Here is an 18,427-nt window from a genome sequence, read left to right as displayed (position 1 = left end):
AGAACTCCCAGCGGCCAAGGTGACCAGGGAGAGACTCTTGCCGGATATGGATTTGGGAGAGCCGGCCCCTCACGCGCCTCCAATGGGACCTGGGGGAGTGGACTTGGCGTGATCCTACAGATTGGGAGGAGACTCTGGATACCCCCTTTTTGCATACACAGCGTGGCTAGGCTGAAGGATTTAGATGCAAGAGGTTGATGTCACCCTGGTAGGAGCAGCACATTGGTAGTTGCAAAGCCTCTCACAGCGTTTTCTCAGATTTTTGGGAGAGGCTCTAGGATAAGTTTCGGTCTCGAAAGATCACCCTCTTTCTTTGGTTGACGGCACACAGCAGCTTGTTTGAGGTGGAGCCACCCTCAAGAGTCTTAGCGACACTGTTTTTTAAATTGCTTGAAGGCTTAGCAAGTTTTGTAGCAGATCCTTTGCATCTTCACGATGGACAGGACCTAGACCCATATCAGTACACGGGGCAGAGTGGCTTGGGCCATAGAGGCGGGAGGTTTCTAGGGCTTATGAGGAGGAAGGTGGGGGGCTAGCCCTTCAGGTCTCACCTTCGTATTTCGGTAGTACTAGTCCCAATCCCAATCCCATCTACTCAGCACTGGAGATTACTTTGAAGAGCATTCTTGAAGTGTAGAAGATCCCCACACCACAATATGTTAGATTATAGGAGTTTATGCAAACTGGGCTGATGCTAGAGATGGGAGATTTGCAGAGCATTGCAACCTGGCACATATGGAGAGCTAGATGCAGGGACGCCATCGAGGGTACCCACACTCTGCCTGCGGAGTCCATCAAGAGCATTTGGCTCGACATCATCCATACCCTCCGCGGTCAGTGGGGTAAGTTGCAGGGTGGCTTTGACCACATGTGGAAGCGGCTCTGGCGGGCTGGCCCTTTTCTCACTGATAGAGGTGGTGATCCCACTTCGCACTACAGTACACCTGTGTGGTTATATCCCCCCCCTCCTTTTGTATGAGATAGGCTTCTCCTCATAGAGCAGCCAGCCAGAGGGGCAGTGCATCTTTCGCCACCTTTTGATTATTTGATCCCTGCCTCATACATTGAGGTGAGTTTGTATCTAACTCTTCGTGGCTGTTATTTGATTAACTAATAGAAGGATCTTTTTCCCGGAAAAAAAAAGTATGTATGTGTAAAGAAAAACTAGCTGACTTTTTATGAGCTCAACATCTTTCCACATCAAAAGTCTGTGACATGTATTCACAATAAAGGTTCTACATGGGCACATGCATGCATTTAAGCATGCTAGCACATATTTATGCAGGACATTTCAATCATTGATGTTTGGTTTATCATCTCGAATGTAGGCTATTGGACCGGAGCTCACTTTCTACGATAGCATGAGTGGTCATATGATGCCAGGAGTAGCAGAGAAGCTTATTCGTGCCAAAATGGATGTGTTCTCGAGGTTGTTACCCACACCAAGAATGTTTCTTTCGTAGGTCTCTATGTTTAACTGTTCTGTTTACAATGCAAATAGCTAAGTTGTGATAAAGAGATGATTTGGTGTACTTCAGGCCATGTTGATGAGGTTTGAATTACATGAGCAGTAGGGAACTTTAAAGATGGGATGGTGGCCGGGCGGGGACGTTTGTCATGAGACTGACAAACTGTTTGAATAATGTATCCCATGGTTTTCTTGCATTTACAGGTTTGTTTTGAAGGGGGATGACATGGAATTGAATGCCAGAATAAATGGTCTATCTGTAGAAGCTAGCAGTGGTTTGAATGTCGTTGAGCCAGTTGATGCCGAAGTGAAGTACTCGTCTGTATCAGGAAAGCAAGATGTTAACATAACTCTGTCAGACATACTTACAAACTTCTCGTTCAGTGTCTTACAACTGGTTCTGAGGTTGCAAGAAGACATTTCATCGTTTCTACGAATCACGACTAAGCAAACAACTGTCCAGTGCTACCAGTTTGACAAGATATGGACTGATGATAGTAAGTCTCTCCAGTCTGTAATCTTGTTAAGTTATCAAATGGTGCCCTGGGTCCCGAATGATCATAAAATCTTTTTATCCCTTTTCTTAAATCCAGCAAGCTCAACCGAGCAACAGATTACATTCTGGCGGCCCCGGGCTCCTCCTGGATTTGAAGTCTTTGGTGACTGTGTAACACCATCGTAAGCTTGTTCTGAACAACATATTTGTTCTTATAGGTTTCTGTATCACTTCTGTAACAGTAACTTAAGCTTCTTTTAGCATTGGGTTGTAGAATCTGGCATGCACCTTTCTGTAATTCTGTTTGTTGTGTGCAGAGATGAGCCTCTTGCGAAGGGAGTTCTTGCTTTAAACACGAGCCTTGCTTGGTTTAAGAGACCTATTAGTTTTGAAAAGGTTTGGTCATCAGGACAACTTGAGTCGAGCAAAGGTTGCTCTGCATGGATGCCGATTCCTCCAGCTGGATACGTGGCTTTTGGCTGTGTTGTAATGCAAGGGATAGAGCCACCTCCTCTTACATCAATTTCTTGCATTATGGAAAGGGTGGTTACATCATCTTCTTTGAAGGATTGCATCCTTCTTCCAGGGGTGAAAATGTAGCTTACCATTCCTTTGATCCTTTTGCGATTGCATTTTTACAACTTGTTTTGGATATAAATTGAAGGATTTTAATGCTCCATTGATTCATGGCAGGGATGATGCCAATGCAAGAGTAGCTTTCTGGAGAGTAGATAATTCAGTTGGCTCATTTTTTGTGTCACATGGAATCAAAGAATCCACAAAGCCTATGCCATTTGAACTGTTGCATGTCACAGTATCTCTAGGATTCCCCAAAGTTCAAGAAACCAATCCTAATGCAGTACATGGGATTCCCACAAGCGGGGGTGTTATGGGTGAAGTGTATACTGCAAACAACAGGGGACAAGCTCAATCAAACACATCAGGACTGATAGTAACCAGACACCTGTGTGAAACTGTAGCAGGTTTTAAGTTGGTCTGGTGGAACAAAAATGATGATGCTGCTGGTAGAATCTCCATTTGGAGGCCTATTCTTCCTCCAGGTTGTGCTTTTGTCGGTGATCTTGCAGTTGAGGGGTATGTGGCTGTGCTTTCCATTCACATCTAACTACCATAATGTTCAGCAGTATATCCCCCCTCCCCCCTTCCCCATCCCATCCGAAAAACCCCCCAAAAAAAAAAACCTTCTGCCTTTCTTCCCTTGCACCTGCTTAGTCCTCCACTTCTTTATGGTCTCATAATAGCTTTCCACTGGGCATTTCTACAGTCATGTACTCAGACACTAACATTTTGCAGGTATGAACCTCCTAGTGTGGGTTTGGTACTGCGCAATCAGCATGATGATGTGTTGCTAAGGAAACCTTTGTTCTTTGAACAAAGAGGTTACATAAGGAAACAGAGGGCTGCAAATGAAGTATTTTTCTGGCTTCCTGTTGCCCCACCAGGGTATGCTGCGCTTGGATGCATTGCTACAGAGAGTGATGGTCTTGATCCGGAACTTGTAGGTCTATTTCGATGCATTCGAAATGATTTGGTGGTGCCAGCACAGTACAGGAGCAAACTATGGGGCAATGCAAAAACCAGGCGTACCAATGAAATTCTTAGTATTTGGTCTGTGGAGAATGAGGTTGTAGCGTGCTTTCATCAAAGGCTACTCTTTGGTATGCACTTGGGGTGGTGTTTTATGAATGACTGAACCTCACATGCTTTGTATGGATATTTCAGATTGGAACATTTATTGCTCAAAAGGGTTTGAAAGCTCCACCAAGAAAATTAGCATTTCGCCTTGCAGACCTAGAGAAAGATTGTGAGCCAGACAACCTTGTAGTTGATGCAGAGTTAAAGACAGTGTCAGCAGTAATCTATGATGACTTCCAGGGTCTGGTATATATTTTTCTTTTTCATTCACATGACAGCATTAGAAGCTTGTTGTCATTTTCCATTTTAAATAACTCCATGTAATTTTCTGATCTCCAGATGATTCCACTGCTGAACCTATCGTTGTCTGGTGTAAATGCAAGCTCACATGGAAGGATGGATGCATTATGCTCGACACTAAACTTCTCACTTACTGCATTGACATACAATGGAAAGTGTTATGCTTGGGAACCCTTGATCGAACCTTTCGATGGCGCTATGAGGTGGATTGCAGCCTTTCCTCCATTAGACATTGGTAGTGCATGCAGCGAATATATGTTGTACAGGGTTGCATGTGTGTGCTATGGCTTCTTCAGTTACACAAAGATAGTTACAGACTTTATACTTAACAGCTTATGCCTCTAGTAAGGTGCATCATGCTGTAAGCTTGCAACAGCAGCTGGGGTAATTCAATTGAAACGGGAGATGCTTCTTCTATGGCTTACCCGACTAGAGCATGAGGTTGGGCATGGTTTTAGTAGAGACTGTTAATTAGTCGCAGATATGTACAGACAGGAAGGAGACATGTGTTACTAGTGGTGGGTTATTGGTGGTCTATTTTTCCATGGCTCTCACATGGGGGGGGGGGGGGGGGGGGGGGTGGCGTTTTGTAACAATGGATCCATCCGAGCCATGCAATCTGCGGATACTCTCTCTCCGTCTATCTAGGCCTGCAATCTCAAAGAAATCTCCAGTGATCCCGTCTCCCACTTGTGTCCAAAAAGAGGCTCTGGCATGGTATCTGTACTCCACCGGCCGCTCCTTTATGGATCTGAGCTCTGTACGGGTGACAGCCAGCTGACTCTCAATCCATGGGCTATCTAGTGCACTCTCCTGAAGCCGATGTGTATAGAGGCAAGGCCCCTATGAATGCTCCTCTCCTGCCTTCAGAAGCCAGCCAACTGCTGTGCGCGGCCTCCTGTAAATGACTGTTAATCTCGCCAAGACCTGCATCCAGTGCTCTTGCGGGTGTTCCTGAGTGAAATCCAAGCCTCCCAAATCCCCTTTTTCCTGCTGCAGATTTATGGATCCGAATGACGCTATTTGGGATCCGGGTACTCGTTGTTGAAATCAGTAAGTTATGAAGCTAATCACGAATAGATGATGTGATAGTTTATAACAACACAAAGCAATACTTCAACCAATGATTATCCTAATGAATACTTATTAAGTAACAACGATAAAGATAACACACATATCATTAGAGCTACTTCACACACAGAATGGTTAGAGTACTGAAAGAAGAGCCAAATGGTGATAAGAGCAACAGTTTCACAAAGTAACACAAAGCTTTGATTAAGCACAAAGTACATACAAAGATGCTAGAGCTCTCATACACATGAGAAGGTGTTGAGACCCTTCTTTTATAGACTCATGGAAGGAAGGTGCTTAGCTCTCATCCACTTGCCCACTTGCCCCTCTCTTGCCACCTAGAGGAGGTGCCTTTAATGCTAGTCAATAACCATGGATTACAAGCTAATCCATGGTTTACACCTTCGCCTACACCCTTAGCATAAATGTATTAAATCCAATGTCACACACTAAGTGATGGATGTAGATCAACTTATTCTCAACACTCACCTATTTGTCCTGTATATCGAGGGGTCACCCATGTGGTTAGAAAAAGTAGTGCCAACCAAAATACCAATCATGTCACCACGCCCACGAGCCCACTTGTGAACCATAAACCGATGGAGTGTGGATAGGGTGGGGCGGATATTCCTTCTGTCAAATTTGAAGAAACACAAACTCCCGAGACTACGTCCAAACTCTAGAAGATATCCCGTGAGAAGCAAAATCAACTCCTCCCATGCCGAGTACTTTGCACTTGATAATGTCACCAGGCCCACAAGCCCACTTGTCAACGTAAAACCGATGGAGTCTGGATAGGTTGGGGCTGAAATTCCTTCTGTCAAATTTGGAGAAACACAAACTTCCGAGACTACGTCCAAACTCTAGAAGATGTCCCTTGAGAGCCAAAATTAACTCCTCCCATGCCGAGTACTCTACACTTGATATAGGAGCCATGCCGCTTCATTGGTTCGACTCTAGTATGAAAGTCCCCACCCATACACCAGAAATCTACCTGTGGCAAGGACCCACGAACTGTCCCCTTGAAGGTGGCTCTGTTTGTTGCAGCATTCGGCGCGTAGACATTCAAGAAGCCGACACAGTCCTCTCCTATCCTGGTGGTCACCCACTGAGTCCGTCTAGTGACAATGGTGTTTGAGTCAACCACAACTGTCAAAAGCAGAGAGGAGCTTCACAAAGCAGCAGTTGGTGGACCCATTGACATTCTCTTCTTACAGGATCACCATCTATTAGAGGGACAGGCCTGGCGCTCTACAAGAAGATTTTGCAAGGCAGGAGTCAAACCTTCTGGTTCCACTCTTTTAGTCCCTTGTGGGACACAGGGTGGAGTATGCATTTTTGTCAGTGAGCATACGGACACCACACCTCTGGAAGCACTATGGTCCCCCCAACCCCTGGATGTTCCATGAGACAATCCGCATAGGTGGGAAGGAGAACTGTCGGAACTGCTCTCCACTCGAAGTGCCTTGGGCGTGGGTTTCGATGGAGAGTAGTCACTGTCGGTCTTTGGGCAAAGCTATGCCAGACGTATCTTGGCCTTCATTTGGACCCACTCTATACGAGCCCTAGAGTATGGATACTCTGGACTCCATCTGTCACTATGTGGGTATCTGTAGGAGGAGGGAAGTGATACTGCCAATAAAACATCAAAAAACACAAAAAGCTGGTGATGGTTGGCTGGTGACGGAGGCGGCAGGGTGGCTGGGGCCAAAGCTCTCTCAAGAAGGTGTTCATGTGTCTGCGGAGCTCAAGCATGAAGATGCCTAGGCAATGCTGGTCTTGGAAGTCAATGATCTTAGAGAGTGGACCAAATCCCTCACGAAATAGACAATGAAACCTTCTGCAGATCTCATAGTATACCGAGCAGTGGCGTATGTTATGCTCCTCCGTCTAAACCTTTGTGTGGCATAATCGGCAGATCCTCTCCTCTTTGGGTCTCCGTATGAGCTTCCCGGTTGTGAAGATGCGCTCAGCTCTACCTGTCTCCACTTTGAGGCAGTGGGATGAAACCCGTATCTGGCCAATTGCAATCCGCATGGCATGGGACATGTGAACACTCAAGTAGCCCAGTTGTTGGATGAATCCATCCTGAGTGAGTGTGAGGAAGTGATCTCTATAGAAGTGCATCTTCGTGGGGACGGAGGTGTGATCCATCTGCAATGGGTGTAAAGGCTGAGAAGATCTAACCGGATCACCCGGTTGGTATCCTCATGAGAGAGTTGGAGAAAAGGGGAGTCCAAACTGTACTGAAGGGGGGGTAGGCGGTCCATGCGGAGGCCATATACTGAGAACCAAGTGGAAACTCGTGCATACCATACTCTAGAGTGGCCCTGAAGTGCTAGCTTTCTCAAGGACTCCAGGCCAAGCCTTGGGTACCTCTGGGGATCCACGTGACTAATGCGATGGAGGTATGTGACTGTCTGGAAGAGTGCATCCACTACCATTGGGGTTGCAGCAAACTCTGCTTGGATAATCTGGTGTGGGACTGATGGTTTGTTGCAGATCATATGGGAGAACATCATGACCTTGGGCCTGGGTCCTCTCAACTCACTGCCAATCCTCATCAGATAAATCTGGCCCCAGAAGGCTACTCCATACATCAAGGTTGGTGTGACGAGGGTGTCAAAAAGCCAACCCTTCGTCCTGGACTCCTGGAAATTTGCCTGGAAGCACTGCCACTCAACACATGCGGGAAGCATGGTGAAGCATGGGCCATTGAAAGTGACACCAAGGTAGACATAGGATGAGACAATCTCCACAGGATCCCCTCTATATGTGAAGCTCAATCTGGATGGGAAGGGGCGAGAGGTATTGAAGACCATTACCTTGGTTTTACCAAGGTTAACAGAGAGGTCCCACTGAGTGTAAAAGTCCTGTAAGGCATCCAACTGTCTCTGAAGCCCCTCGGCTGAGTCTGAGAGGAGGACGATGTCATCTACATAAAGTAGTATGGGGATCAATATGCCTGCCCGTGTGGGACCAGCCCCGCCTAATCCGAGAAAGTTGAAAATGAAATGAAATGATATATTAATGTCTCTAAGAGGCCATGATGGCCTATGAGACCAAAACTGAGAGTACATTTAAAGTTGGTGTCTCATCAAAGAGAACAACCAAATGAAACTGAAAAGTACAATGAACTGACTATCTTACAGTTATTAGAACTGTAAGTAAGACTCCTAGATGATACTGAGTATAAAAAGTAAGACTCCTAGATGATACTGAGTATAAAATACTAGAAAATGTATATCAAGGAGATCCATGTATGCTGATCAGTTGAAGTGTTGCCCTCTCCTCGGATCAAATATCTCTGCCATGGGGCTGTCTAGAATCGAGAGGTCGTAGAAGCGAGGTAGGCGCCTCCGATGCCGAGCAATAATGTCTCTGATCTGGGGATGGTGAGGGTGCCGTGGTCAAGATCTTGGTGGGCATGGCCGACGAGCATGACATAACACGATTTCTCTATCAATGGTGACTCCCTGGGAGCGTAGCTGGTGTCGTGATGGCCCGATGGAGGAGGTATCAGGAGGAGTGTGGGGTGGGCTGTTGGTGCTGGTGCTGAAGAAATCTGTCATGATCCTTTGTCTAGGTATATCATGGCTCGGTCTCCTGTCTGCCAAGAGGGTCTCTTTGTGTCTCCTAAGCTCAAGTAGGAACAATCCCAGGCATCTCTGATCCTCAAACTCCACGACCCTACGTAACAGCCCAAAACCCTCTCGGAAGAGGCAGTGATATCTACCTCGGATCTCATAATAGACTATACATCGACAAATCTATTGCTTCTCTGTCTCTACCTCCTAGTAGCATAGCTGAGAAATGTGGTCATCCTAGATCTGATGCACATATCGCCCTATCTCAATCCGCAGCTGGTGTGATGAGGTTCGGATCTGTCCAATGGCACAACGTATCCCATGTGATAGGTGTACATCCATGTACGCCAGGCGGGTGATATAACCATCTAGTGAGGTGTGCAGAAAATGGCTCTTATAATGAGCCATTTTCATGCCTAAGCTCAAGGGGACTAATCCATGTCCTCTCTGTGTCCACTCTGACAATATCCATCCTAATTACGCGGTTCTGCTCTGAGCGGGTGAGATACAAAAATGGACAATCTAAGCTGTACTGAAAGGGTGTGTGTGCCTCTATCCGCAAACCATGTAGGTCAAGCCATGATCTCATCTGAGCATACGAGCAATGAGTATCTCCATCCCCTGCCAACTCTAAAGATGAGGTCAATGCCAATCGGGAGTACCTCTGCTGAGGTAGCTCCCATAGCCACTGTAAAAAGGTAACTGCTTGGAATAGGGCCTCAGTCCCTACTGGTGCGGCAGCCAACTCAGCCCAAACAATCTCATGTGGTACCGATGATTTGCTCCGAATCATGCGGGCAATCATCATAATAAGTGGTCTCTACACATGCCTCCATCTCTCATCCGTCCCACTCTGAGATCTGTGATGTATGTTGGGCCCCCAAATTGGAGCTACATATAGGAGGGTTGACGAGTGTATTAAATTTCCACAATTTGGTGTGCGGCTCCTGAAACGGTACGTGTGCACACTGCGTCTCAAGTACCCCCAAGGCTGCATGCCCTCGAGCTAATCTAGTTGTTGCTGCCTCCTTCAGGGAAAAACGCGGTCTTGTGAAAGTGACTCCCAAATAGACATATGGCCTGACGTACTCAACCGGCTCCCCTCGGAAAGTGAACTAATACTCTAATCTCGTCACCCATGTCTATGGTGTTAAACACCATAACCTTGGTTTTCCCAAGGTTCACTGTCAAATCTCTATCTGCACAGAATGCCTGTAATGCATCCAAATGTCTTGTAATCCCTCCGGAGAGTCTGAGAATAGAACAATATCATCTGCATATAACAAGATGGGTATCAACACCCCTTCCAGGCATGCCCCTGGGCCTCCCAATCTGTCTACATAATCGGAGACCACATCCATGTACAGTCCAAAGAGGGTGGGTGATAGCGGGCATCCCTGCTTTACCCCTATCGTACTGGTCACCATATCGGATAGTCCGCTTGGAGCGCGGACTCTGCCTGTCACAGACTCATACATATATCCCCCATTGCATATCCTTAGGTACCTCAATGTCTTGCAATCTGTGCATAAGCCTGGCACGTGGTACGATATCGAACGCTTTGCGTAAGTCCACAAAGCAGCAGTATATCCTTCTCTTCTATGCCCTGCCCTCTTCAATAAGTTCCCAAAGTGTAAGTATGTGATCCAAGGTAGTAAATCCTCTCCTAAAGCCAGCTTGTCCCTGTGCTTGGTGACCATGCCTCTCTGCCCTGCGGCTCAGCTCCAACTCCAATATAGAGCCATATAGTTTGGCCAAGTAATGACCAATCATGATCGTCCTGTAGTTGCCTGGTACCATGGGGTCCCCACTCTTAAAGAGTGGTACAATGGTATGTTCTGTCTAGCTTGCCGGGAAACCCTCACAAACGGCACGATTAAACACATGTACAATCAGCGGAGCCAAAGTGTCATGCGCATATGAGAAGTGCTCTCCAACTAGCCCATCATGATTCTGTCCCTTTCCATTCTGTAACATGTCTATCGCATCTAGCACCATCCGCATAGTAAAAAAGGTGCTGCTAGCCGGTCTAGCTCCCAGTGAAGGGGGGGTGGGGGGCTGTCCTTGTGCATCATACAGCTCTCTAGCATAAGCAGGTCCAAATGACATCAGCCAACTATGCAGGCATGATTACCATGGTTCTTGGGGGAGAGCTTCGGAAGCGACATTTTCATTGACTAAGACATAGTTGGGCATTGAGAAGGGGGGAAAGGGGGGGGGGGTTAAGTGCTGCACCCTCATCTAGCTCTATATTGTAAGGCACCCTTTATGAGGAGAAGCTGCTTTATGGTAGAGCAGCATGAATGCCCAATAGAGCTCGTTCTGTACACCGACGTAGGGCCATAGGTGGCGAGATGGCTTAGGTAGGTTTGGCATCATGCCAAATAGGCTATGTGTAAGTGAGGGATGATATACCCATATCTGACTGCACCAAGGATAGAGAGAGATCTTCCTGGGAGTCGGGACACATTGTCTTCGTGTTGTGAGACCTAAACCAGCACCTAGATGACCTTGAATGGGTCTAGAAACTGCGCCAAGAATGTAGGTCTATTGTTTAGTTTGTGATTACTCTAGTTGTGTGATGTGGCTGGCTGGGTTTAGTCAGACTCAACGTAGGATGGCTGACAAGGGCTGACCTTGCATATGACCACTTGGTTACTATATATAGACATATTCAACAACTTCCATCATATTCAAATTCTCTCTAGTTTTTAGCGATTAGCACTACTCATCTAGTCTTTTAGTATGCCATCTGGATCGTACTACTTGTTTAGCGATCAGTTATGATATCTACCTTCACAGTTTTGTGCACCCTTGTTTCACAGTGCATTCAATCCTCGATCTCAGTGTCTTTCCAGATCGCCATCTAAGCTTCCTCACAGGATCACACGGGTGGAAGGCAGTTGCCATTTGCAACAATAATTTGAATTTATTCTCCATCTCTATCTTGCTAAGTTCTCGTTCTCTGTGAAGGTCATGTTAATGCACAAGTTATAATTTCATACAGATAAACTGAATAAAGCCCTGTATTTTAGTATGGAGAACTTAACACTGGAATAGTAGCTTTGATTGATGATCAACTGCAAAGACCTCTATCGGGATGTGGCTTTTTCACAAGCACTTTAAATATCATGCAAGATTGCATGGAACATCTCCTTAGTCTATTGGGCAGCAGATTAAGGGGTTTGGCTATTGCTCGGAAGTTGAATTTGGTCTGGCCAACCATGCTATGGAGTTGTAAAAGAATCGGCCTAGATCAAGGGGCAGCTCTTTGTTGTGTTAGTATCCTTGCTCAATTTTCTATTACTAGGATTGGTTACATGTTAGTATATAAATTCTTCTTATTACAAAATACGGTGTACTGCTCCTAACATCCATGTAAGGTCAGGGTGGGCTGTTCTTTATATCTGATAATCAAAAGTGGGATCAAAAAAAAAAATTCAAGCCTTACTCAACCATGCAATCAAAATGGTAATTATTCATAATCCTAAGGACTCTTGTGTTGGTGAAGGATCCCTAGAGACATAATGATGCCCCAAAAAAAAATGTTGTAACTCTCAAACAGTAGCCCAGAATGAGAGGCCCTAAGAATAAAAAATGATCTATTTTTTGTGCTCCCCAGCCATGAATTATTTTTTAAAAAAAAGATTTAAAAAATAAAGAAAGAAAGAAAGCAATAATATTAATGTCTACAAAAGACCCCAAGGGTCTATGAGACCATAAGTGATCCAATGATACCACCATGGATATATTGAGCTATAGAAAAAGTAACTGAAAGAAAAGGAGAAACCTTTATCACTAGTGTACATAGATGTGATCAACATGAGAAAGAAAGAAAGCTGTATTAACGTCTACTAGAGGCTGAACTCGACCTATAAGACAAATCAATGTACAACTGTCAATGTCCTCTGGATGTCCAAAAAAAAAGGACAAAATAAACATGAAATAAACTATGAAAGTACTGAGCTAGTGGGGGGGGTGTGATGGATGGAGCACTACTGCTAAAGGCTCAGTATGCAACCTATATGCGTAGGGTATACAAGAATGCAATGCAGATCTGTCTAGCTCCAACCAGTACCATAATGGGGGTGTAATATGCGATACATAGGCGATGGCATGGCAAAAATCCCTTGGAGCATGATCTCCGGGTGTGAGTGTAAGTGAGCTAGCCGTTCCTGGATATGGTGCTGATGTTGAGCCCGTATCTTTGTAATGTCCCTCTGATGTAGTCTGCGAGTCTGATAGCCTGGTGCTCTCGGTCTCCGTCTGGCTCGGAGGTCCGCAGCGCGTTGAAGTGTAACCCCCTCTTGTTTCAGGGTAATAATAGCTTAAATGTCAAATCTGATCCCAAAACAAAAAGTGTCCAACTCTCATATCACCATAAAATATTCCGCATACGACGCTACAACATGGCACCCAATGTAGTAAAGTTGTGCCGATGGCTATGATCTCCTGTAGTGACGCAGGCGTGGCCAGGGAGCACAAGGTCGAGGCCGTTGGGCTCTGCATAGCTCAATGGCTCTGTCTAGTGTCACTCCTCTCGGCGGAGCTCCTGCATCAGCCTGAAGGTCAGGTGTAGTGGGTGAATTTTCTCTCGTCACTCTAGTCTACAAGAAGTAGGTGAGAGCTCTCTGTACTAGTCCTCTGAGTGGTACCGCTAGTCTATGTCACAAGAGGGACTCCCTTTGTTTGCGAAGCTCTAGGAGGTAAAGTCACAAGTATCTCTAGTCTGGGAAATCGATGATCCTAAAAAGTGGTCCAAATCCATCGCGGAAGAGCCAGTGGAACCTCCCCCCTAATCTCATAGTGTACTGGGCATCTGCATACATAGTGGGCCTCTATCTCAGCCTCTGTGTGACAAAGCTAACATATCCTGTCCTGTGGTGCAGCTTCCCTCGGCCCATATATGGCTGTCTCCACTCTCAACTGATGGGGTGAGGTGCGGATCTGTCCAATCGCACATGGCACCTCAAATGACAAATGTGTGTCCATGTAGTGCGGACGTGTGATGAAGCCGTCCTTTGTCGGGTGGAGAAAATGGTCCTTGTAAAAGGCCATCTTCGTCCCAAGGGGCTGGACGAGTGGGTGCCAAGTCCTTTGAGTATCAAGTCTCACGATGTCCTTCTTGATGACCATGTTCAGCTCTGTGCGGCTGAGAGCAAAGGAGGGCGCCTCTGTGCTATACTCGAACGGAGGGAGGGGCTCCATCTGCATGCCATGCATACCAAACCAAGTGCTCACCTGGCATACCAACACTGCGTGTCTCCGTCTAGTGCCAACTATCTTGAGGACTCTAGGGCAAGCCTGGGGTATCTGTCTGGTGGGAGCTCCCATAATCTCTCCCAATATGTCACTATCTAGAAAATAGCCTTTGTCACAATCGGTGCAGCCCCTATCTCTGCCTGCACAATCTTGTGTGGCACTGATGGCTTACTTCTAATCATGCGTGAGATCATCATTACTAGCAGCCTCTCCATCGGCTTCCACCCATCATATACATCCTCTGTGTTTGTCTCAGCTGGTTCCTCCCTCTGTTTCCTCCTGTGGTATAAACTAGGACCCGAAATGGGAGCTCCATATAGTAGTGCAGGTGTGAGTAGTGTGTCAAATAGCCAGAGTTTCGTCCTCGGCTCCTGAAACTGTATCTGTGAGCACTGCCTCTCAAGTGAGCCCAAGGTTGCATTGACCCACATCAATTGGTTTCGGCTGCCATCCGCATAGAGAACACGGTCCGGTAAATGTGATCCCAAGGTATACATAAGAGGTCACTAACTCACATGCTCCACTGGCTCCCCACTATATGGAAATTGTTGTGCAGATGTGCGTATCCATTGCGAGGTGTTAAAGAGCATATCCTTGGTCTTCCCAAGGTTTACAGTGAGGTCCCAATCCTCGCAGAAGGCCTGTAATGCATCCAAGTGTCTCTGCAGCCCCAGTGGTGGGTCAAAAATGAGGACAATGTCATCTGCATACAATAGAATGGGTATCAAAACTCCTGCAAAAAGTGCTCCTAGACCTTCGTGTTTGTCTATGTAGTCAGACACCTCATCAATGTAGAGCTCAAATAGAGTGGGAGATAAGGGACAGCTCTGTTTCACCCCGATAGTGCTATGTATGTCCTCTGATCCCCCCCGGGGCCCACACTCAGCCAATGACAAACTCATAGTGTGTGAGGATCCCCCAAAGCATCTCTGTCGGTACTCCCATTTCCTATAGTCTCCTTATCAAGCTGGCCCGTGGGACTCTGTCCAAAGCCTTGTGGAAATCCACAAAGCAGGAGTATATCCAGTGACCATGTGCTCTCCCCTCAATGATACCCTGTAATGTGAAGATGTGGTCCAGTGTGGTGCCCTGCCTACCCTGGTGCTCTGAGTCTCTGCTCCTCCGCCCATCCGCTGAGCTCATGCCCCAAGATCAATCCATAAATCCTGGCCAATGTGTGACCAATCATAATAGTCCTATAGTTACCGGGATCCATGGGGTCACCTGCTTTCAGAATGGGCATAATGATATTAGAAGATCAACTGGCAAGGAAACCCTCGCACAGGGCTCCGTTAAACATATGAACCAGAAGTGGAGCCAATATATCTTGTGAGATGTGCTCGGCAATCAGCCCATCATAATCCTATGCTCTCCCATTCTGCATCCTATCAATAGCATCTCTCACCATGCTCAAGTGGAAGGAGGAGTGGGGCTGGCGAGGTTCAGGAGGGTGGGGGAGAGGTGGTTGTCCGGGGACATGGTTAAGGTAGGTGGCGTATGCATGCCATATGTCGGGTGAGGTGATCGAGGTCGGTGGGCGGTGATCCTGGAAGAGCCTCCAAGCCTCCTTACAGTCCCGTCCCAGAAACAACTGGTACAACTCTTGCTCGAGGTGAACTAGGTAGGCTCGCTTCTTCCTCCATACAAGATAGCGGATGATCTATTGTGCCTACTGGTGAGTGGTGGAGCCCAGAGCGACCTCCTGCTGTAGGCGGGCACGGGTCTCGCGGCACTTCTCATCATACCAACTGCTCTGTTGAACAGTCCCTTCAGGTGCTCCGGGGGTGTCTTTGGTGTGAGGGAGTACAACCCTCAAATCCGCCGGTACAGGCATCCATTCAGTCGGTCTAGGAACGGTGCAGCCATCAAGAGGCTAAAGAAATAAATAAACCTTCTGTTGAGGGGAGGGGAGTGTAGGAACTCTCCGCAAGTAGTAGTTGATGAGAATGCGGGCAACCAACATGGTAGAGACTAGTGTGCAGTAAAAGAGCCTCCTCGAAATGAAGAGAGAGGGCTCCAGTTTATAGATTTGGGCCTCCCATTAGCTAAAATGGCAAGAGAAGGCTATAATGACAAGTGGAGAGCGACACAATAGCTAAAGTGACAAATGTGAGGCCACTTGTCTCACTTTGATTCACTTTCTTGCTACATGTCCCAATCTCTGAGATGGGTCCTTCCATAAATTTTATATCCAGAAACATCCCAATTGAATGCCCATTTGTCATTGGTACTTTGGTAACTCTTGGTATTTACACAATTCCAGACGTAATGACGCAAACAGAATTTGGATCAGGCCAAAAAATAGCGACTCTCCTAAATTTTAGGAGTGTGATCCTTTATATTCCAGGATAATTCCCCATTCCCAAGCGACTATGGCGGATGTGTGAAGGGTGGCTGCAAGCCGTGTGGTAAGCTTATCAAGTGGGATGTGTGGGTTGAGGTCAGAGAGGGTGCAGAAAATGTGGTCAGAGTAGATGGAAGAGGTATACTTGGTGAAGTGGTATCTCGCGTGGCGGTGGTGTAGTAAGGCTAGTGGCTGGATGGTGTATTGGCATGTGAGGGAGAAAGCTAAGTATGCATGATCAGCCGCAACATCAATGGGGCGGGGCGAAATGGTAAAATCTGAGAGGAGGGGTATCAAGGAGAGAGAGCCCACCAAGTAGTCCACTGTACTAGCTCCATATCCGAAGGGGTAGCAAGTGAAGGTGTTGGGAGCCAGGCCACCGGGTGAGGCCATTATAAATGGCTAATCCATTAGCTCCTCCAAGGGCTAGGAGGTACTCCCCATAGTTTGCATGGGCTTTCATGTCCTATGATGTCCGCTTGAGATCTATGCCCATAGTGTCGATCTCTTGGTACATGGGATCCTCTGTCTCAAAGAAAGGTAGCTGTGCACTGGCAATGCGGGCGTTGAAGTCTCCAGCAAGGAGGATATCCCCTAGATTAAAGTGTGGTGATGATGATAGTTGTGTTGTTGATTTTGCATGATCATGCTAAACGATAATAGTGATTTTCTTTTCAATCATATTCTTAAAAATTTACCATTTGCTTAGAAAATGGTTGATTATTGATTTTGCACGACTAAATTAAGAAAATAATGATACTTTTAAAAAATTTGCATGATTAAGAAAGAAAAAGTATGATGATTTTCATTTCTCTAAATATGTTTGAGTAAGTGTGCTCTTGTATAACTTGTCTTAAGAAGTGGCTATGGTTTACTAATTCTTTAAGAAATGGTGGATTGCAAAATCAAGCAGTGAGTGCACTCAGAGAAAGTTGCACGGCACTTTTTGCTTGATAAATATATAGCTTCCTTGCAAGCCAAGCTTTTAGTAACAATTCAAGAGTTGTACAGAAAAATTAAAACCAGGGCTCATATTTGATAAAATTGAGGTATTTTCAAAACAGGCATAATTACAAAAGAACCTGCTCTCACGTGGCAAGTGGAACAAACTCTCAGCTGAGAGTTGTCTCGAATAGCACAGTCAATGTCAACGTGTCAGTCACAAATCTAAACATGCTGTTGGAGGCTTACGCAAGCTGGAATACGTTGTCCAAGTTGATGGAAAGCTCAAAACGGGACGCTACGGTAGCTCCTGCTTGCCAAAAAGAGGCCTGTTATTTGCATTTTTTCTGGTGGTAACTTTGTAAGATTCTAGTTGATTTAACATAATTTTATAGGGTGGACGAGCTTGTGGTGACCGGAAAAAGCCAGCATTGGATTTCAGACGCAAGAAGAGCTTTCAGGTGATTCATCACAATAAGTTGGGTGAGGATCTGCTAATCCGGTGCATTGACATCAATGGTCAACCAAGCATTGTGCCATTGCTATCTGGGTGCTCAGCATCTATACATTTTCCAACCTCCAGTAGCATTCTGGATCCAAGTTTGAAAGGAAATATAAAAAGATCCTTGGTGAAGATTGTGACAATTCTATTAGGTTCTGCCGAGGTATGCCTCTGATAGTGTAAAAACCTTTCATGCATAGGAAACCTCACCTTTTAATGCGGTTTGGTCATTGCCTAGATTTGATTCACAGGGTGTGGTTGTGGTTTCTTACTGCGCATGCAGCTACTTCATGATGATGGTGGATTCGGAGGACAGAAATACATGGCAACTGTTCGCATCCTCCCACAGTTGCAGACCTTGGATAGACACCAGCTAGATCAGCAAAGTGCACGCACACGCTGTGTTAGTCCAATGACTATTTCAGATTCTGGTCACAGTTTGGTTCAATGGGATGAGGTTTTTGTGTGTGAGATGGAAACTGAGGTAATTTACTGTTTGTTTGTCTTTTGCTTCAATTTGGGGTCGTAGTCTGCTTATTTTAAATGCTGTTTGGTTTTGATTCATTTACGAGCTATTTAGAGAGTTTATAGATGTACAGGTGATTTTGAATAGATTTGTAAGGTCGGGCATCCATGTACCTGAGCTCTTTAGCAATCCCATATAACTCGTCACATTCATTGATCAGGACTCAACTCTTTAGATAGCATATTATCGGGTCCATGTCATTGTAGCTACCTACGTGGTGGAGATTTCTCCCTGGACTTCTTCACTTCTTCATGCATGCAAACAGGTTCATGC

The 18,427-nt window shown here is 46.0% G+C and overlaps 1 protein-coding gene across 1 annotated transcript in view; it reads left to right on the top strand.

The window, feature by feature from the left end:
- LOC147640137 (pleckstrin homology (PH) domain-containing protein) overlaps positions 1-18,427 on the top strand; it is a 250,341-nt gene that overhangs the window by 163,155 nt on the left and 68,759 nt on the right. Inside the window, exons 34-44 of the mRNA XM_086777655.1 lie at positions 1,329-1,429; positions 1,673-1,965; positions 2,062-2,146; positions 2,282-2,560; positions 2,658-3,059; positions 3,279-3,609; positions 3,708-3,866; positions 3,960-4,123; positions 17,249-17,429; positions 17,522-17,791; positions 17,912-18,112. Coding sequence (XP_086633781.1) covers positions 1,329-1,429; positions 1,673-1,965; positions 2,062-2,146; positions 2,282-2,560; positions 2,658-3,059; positions 3,279-3,609; positions 3,708-3,866; positions 3,960-4,123; positions 17,249-17,429; positions 17,522-17,791; positions 17,912-18,112 — 2,466 coding nt within the window. The remainder of the gene's footprint in view (positions 1-1,328; positions 1,430-1,672; positions 1,966-2,061; positions 2,147-2,281; positions 2,561-2,657; positions 3,060-3,278; positions 3,610-3,707; positions 3,867-3,959; positions 4,124-17,248; positions 17,430-17,521; positions 17,792-17,911; positions 18,113-18,427) is intronic.

The sequence above is a fragment of the Cibotium barometz genome, chromosome 3 (assembly GCF_041138505.1).
Source record: "Cibotium barometz isolate CiBa-2024 chromosome 3, ASM4113850v1, whole genome shotgun sequence".
In the NCBI taxonomy this organism is placed as follows: Eukaryota; Viridiplantae; Streptophyta; class Polypodiopsida; order Cyatheales; family Cibotiaceae; genus Cibotium; species Cibotium barometz.
Note: the sequence above shows the minus strand (reverse complement) of the source record. Positions and strands in the feature narration are given on the sequence as shown.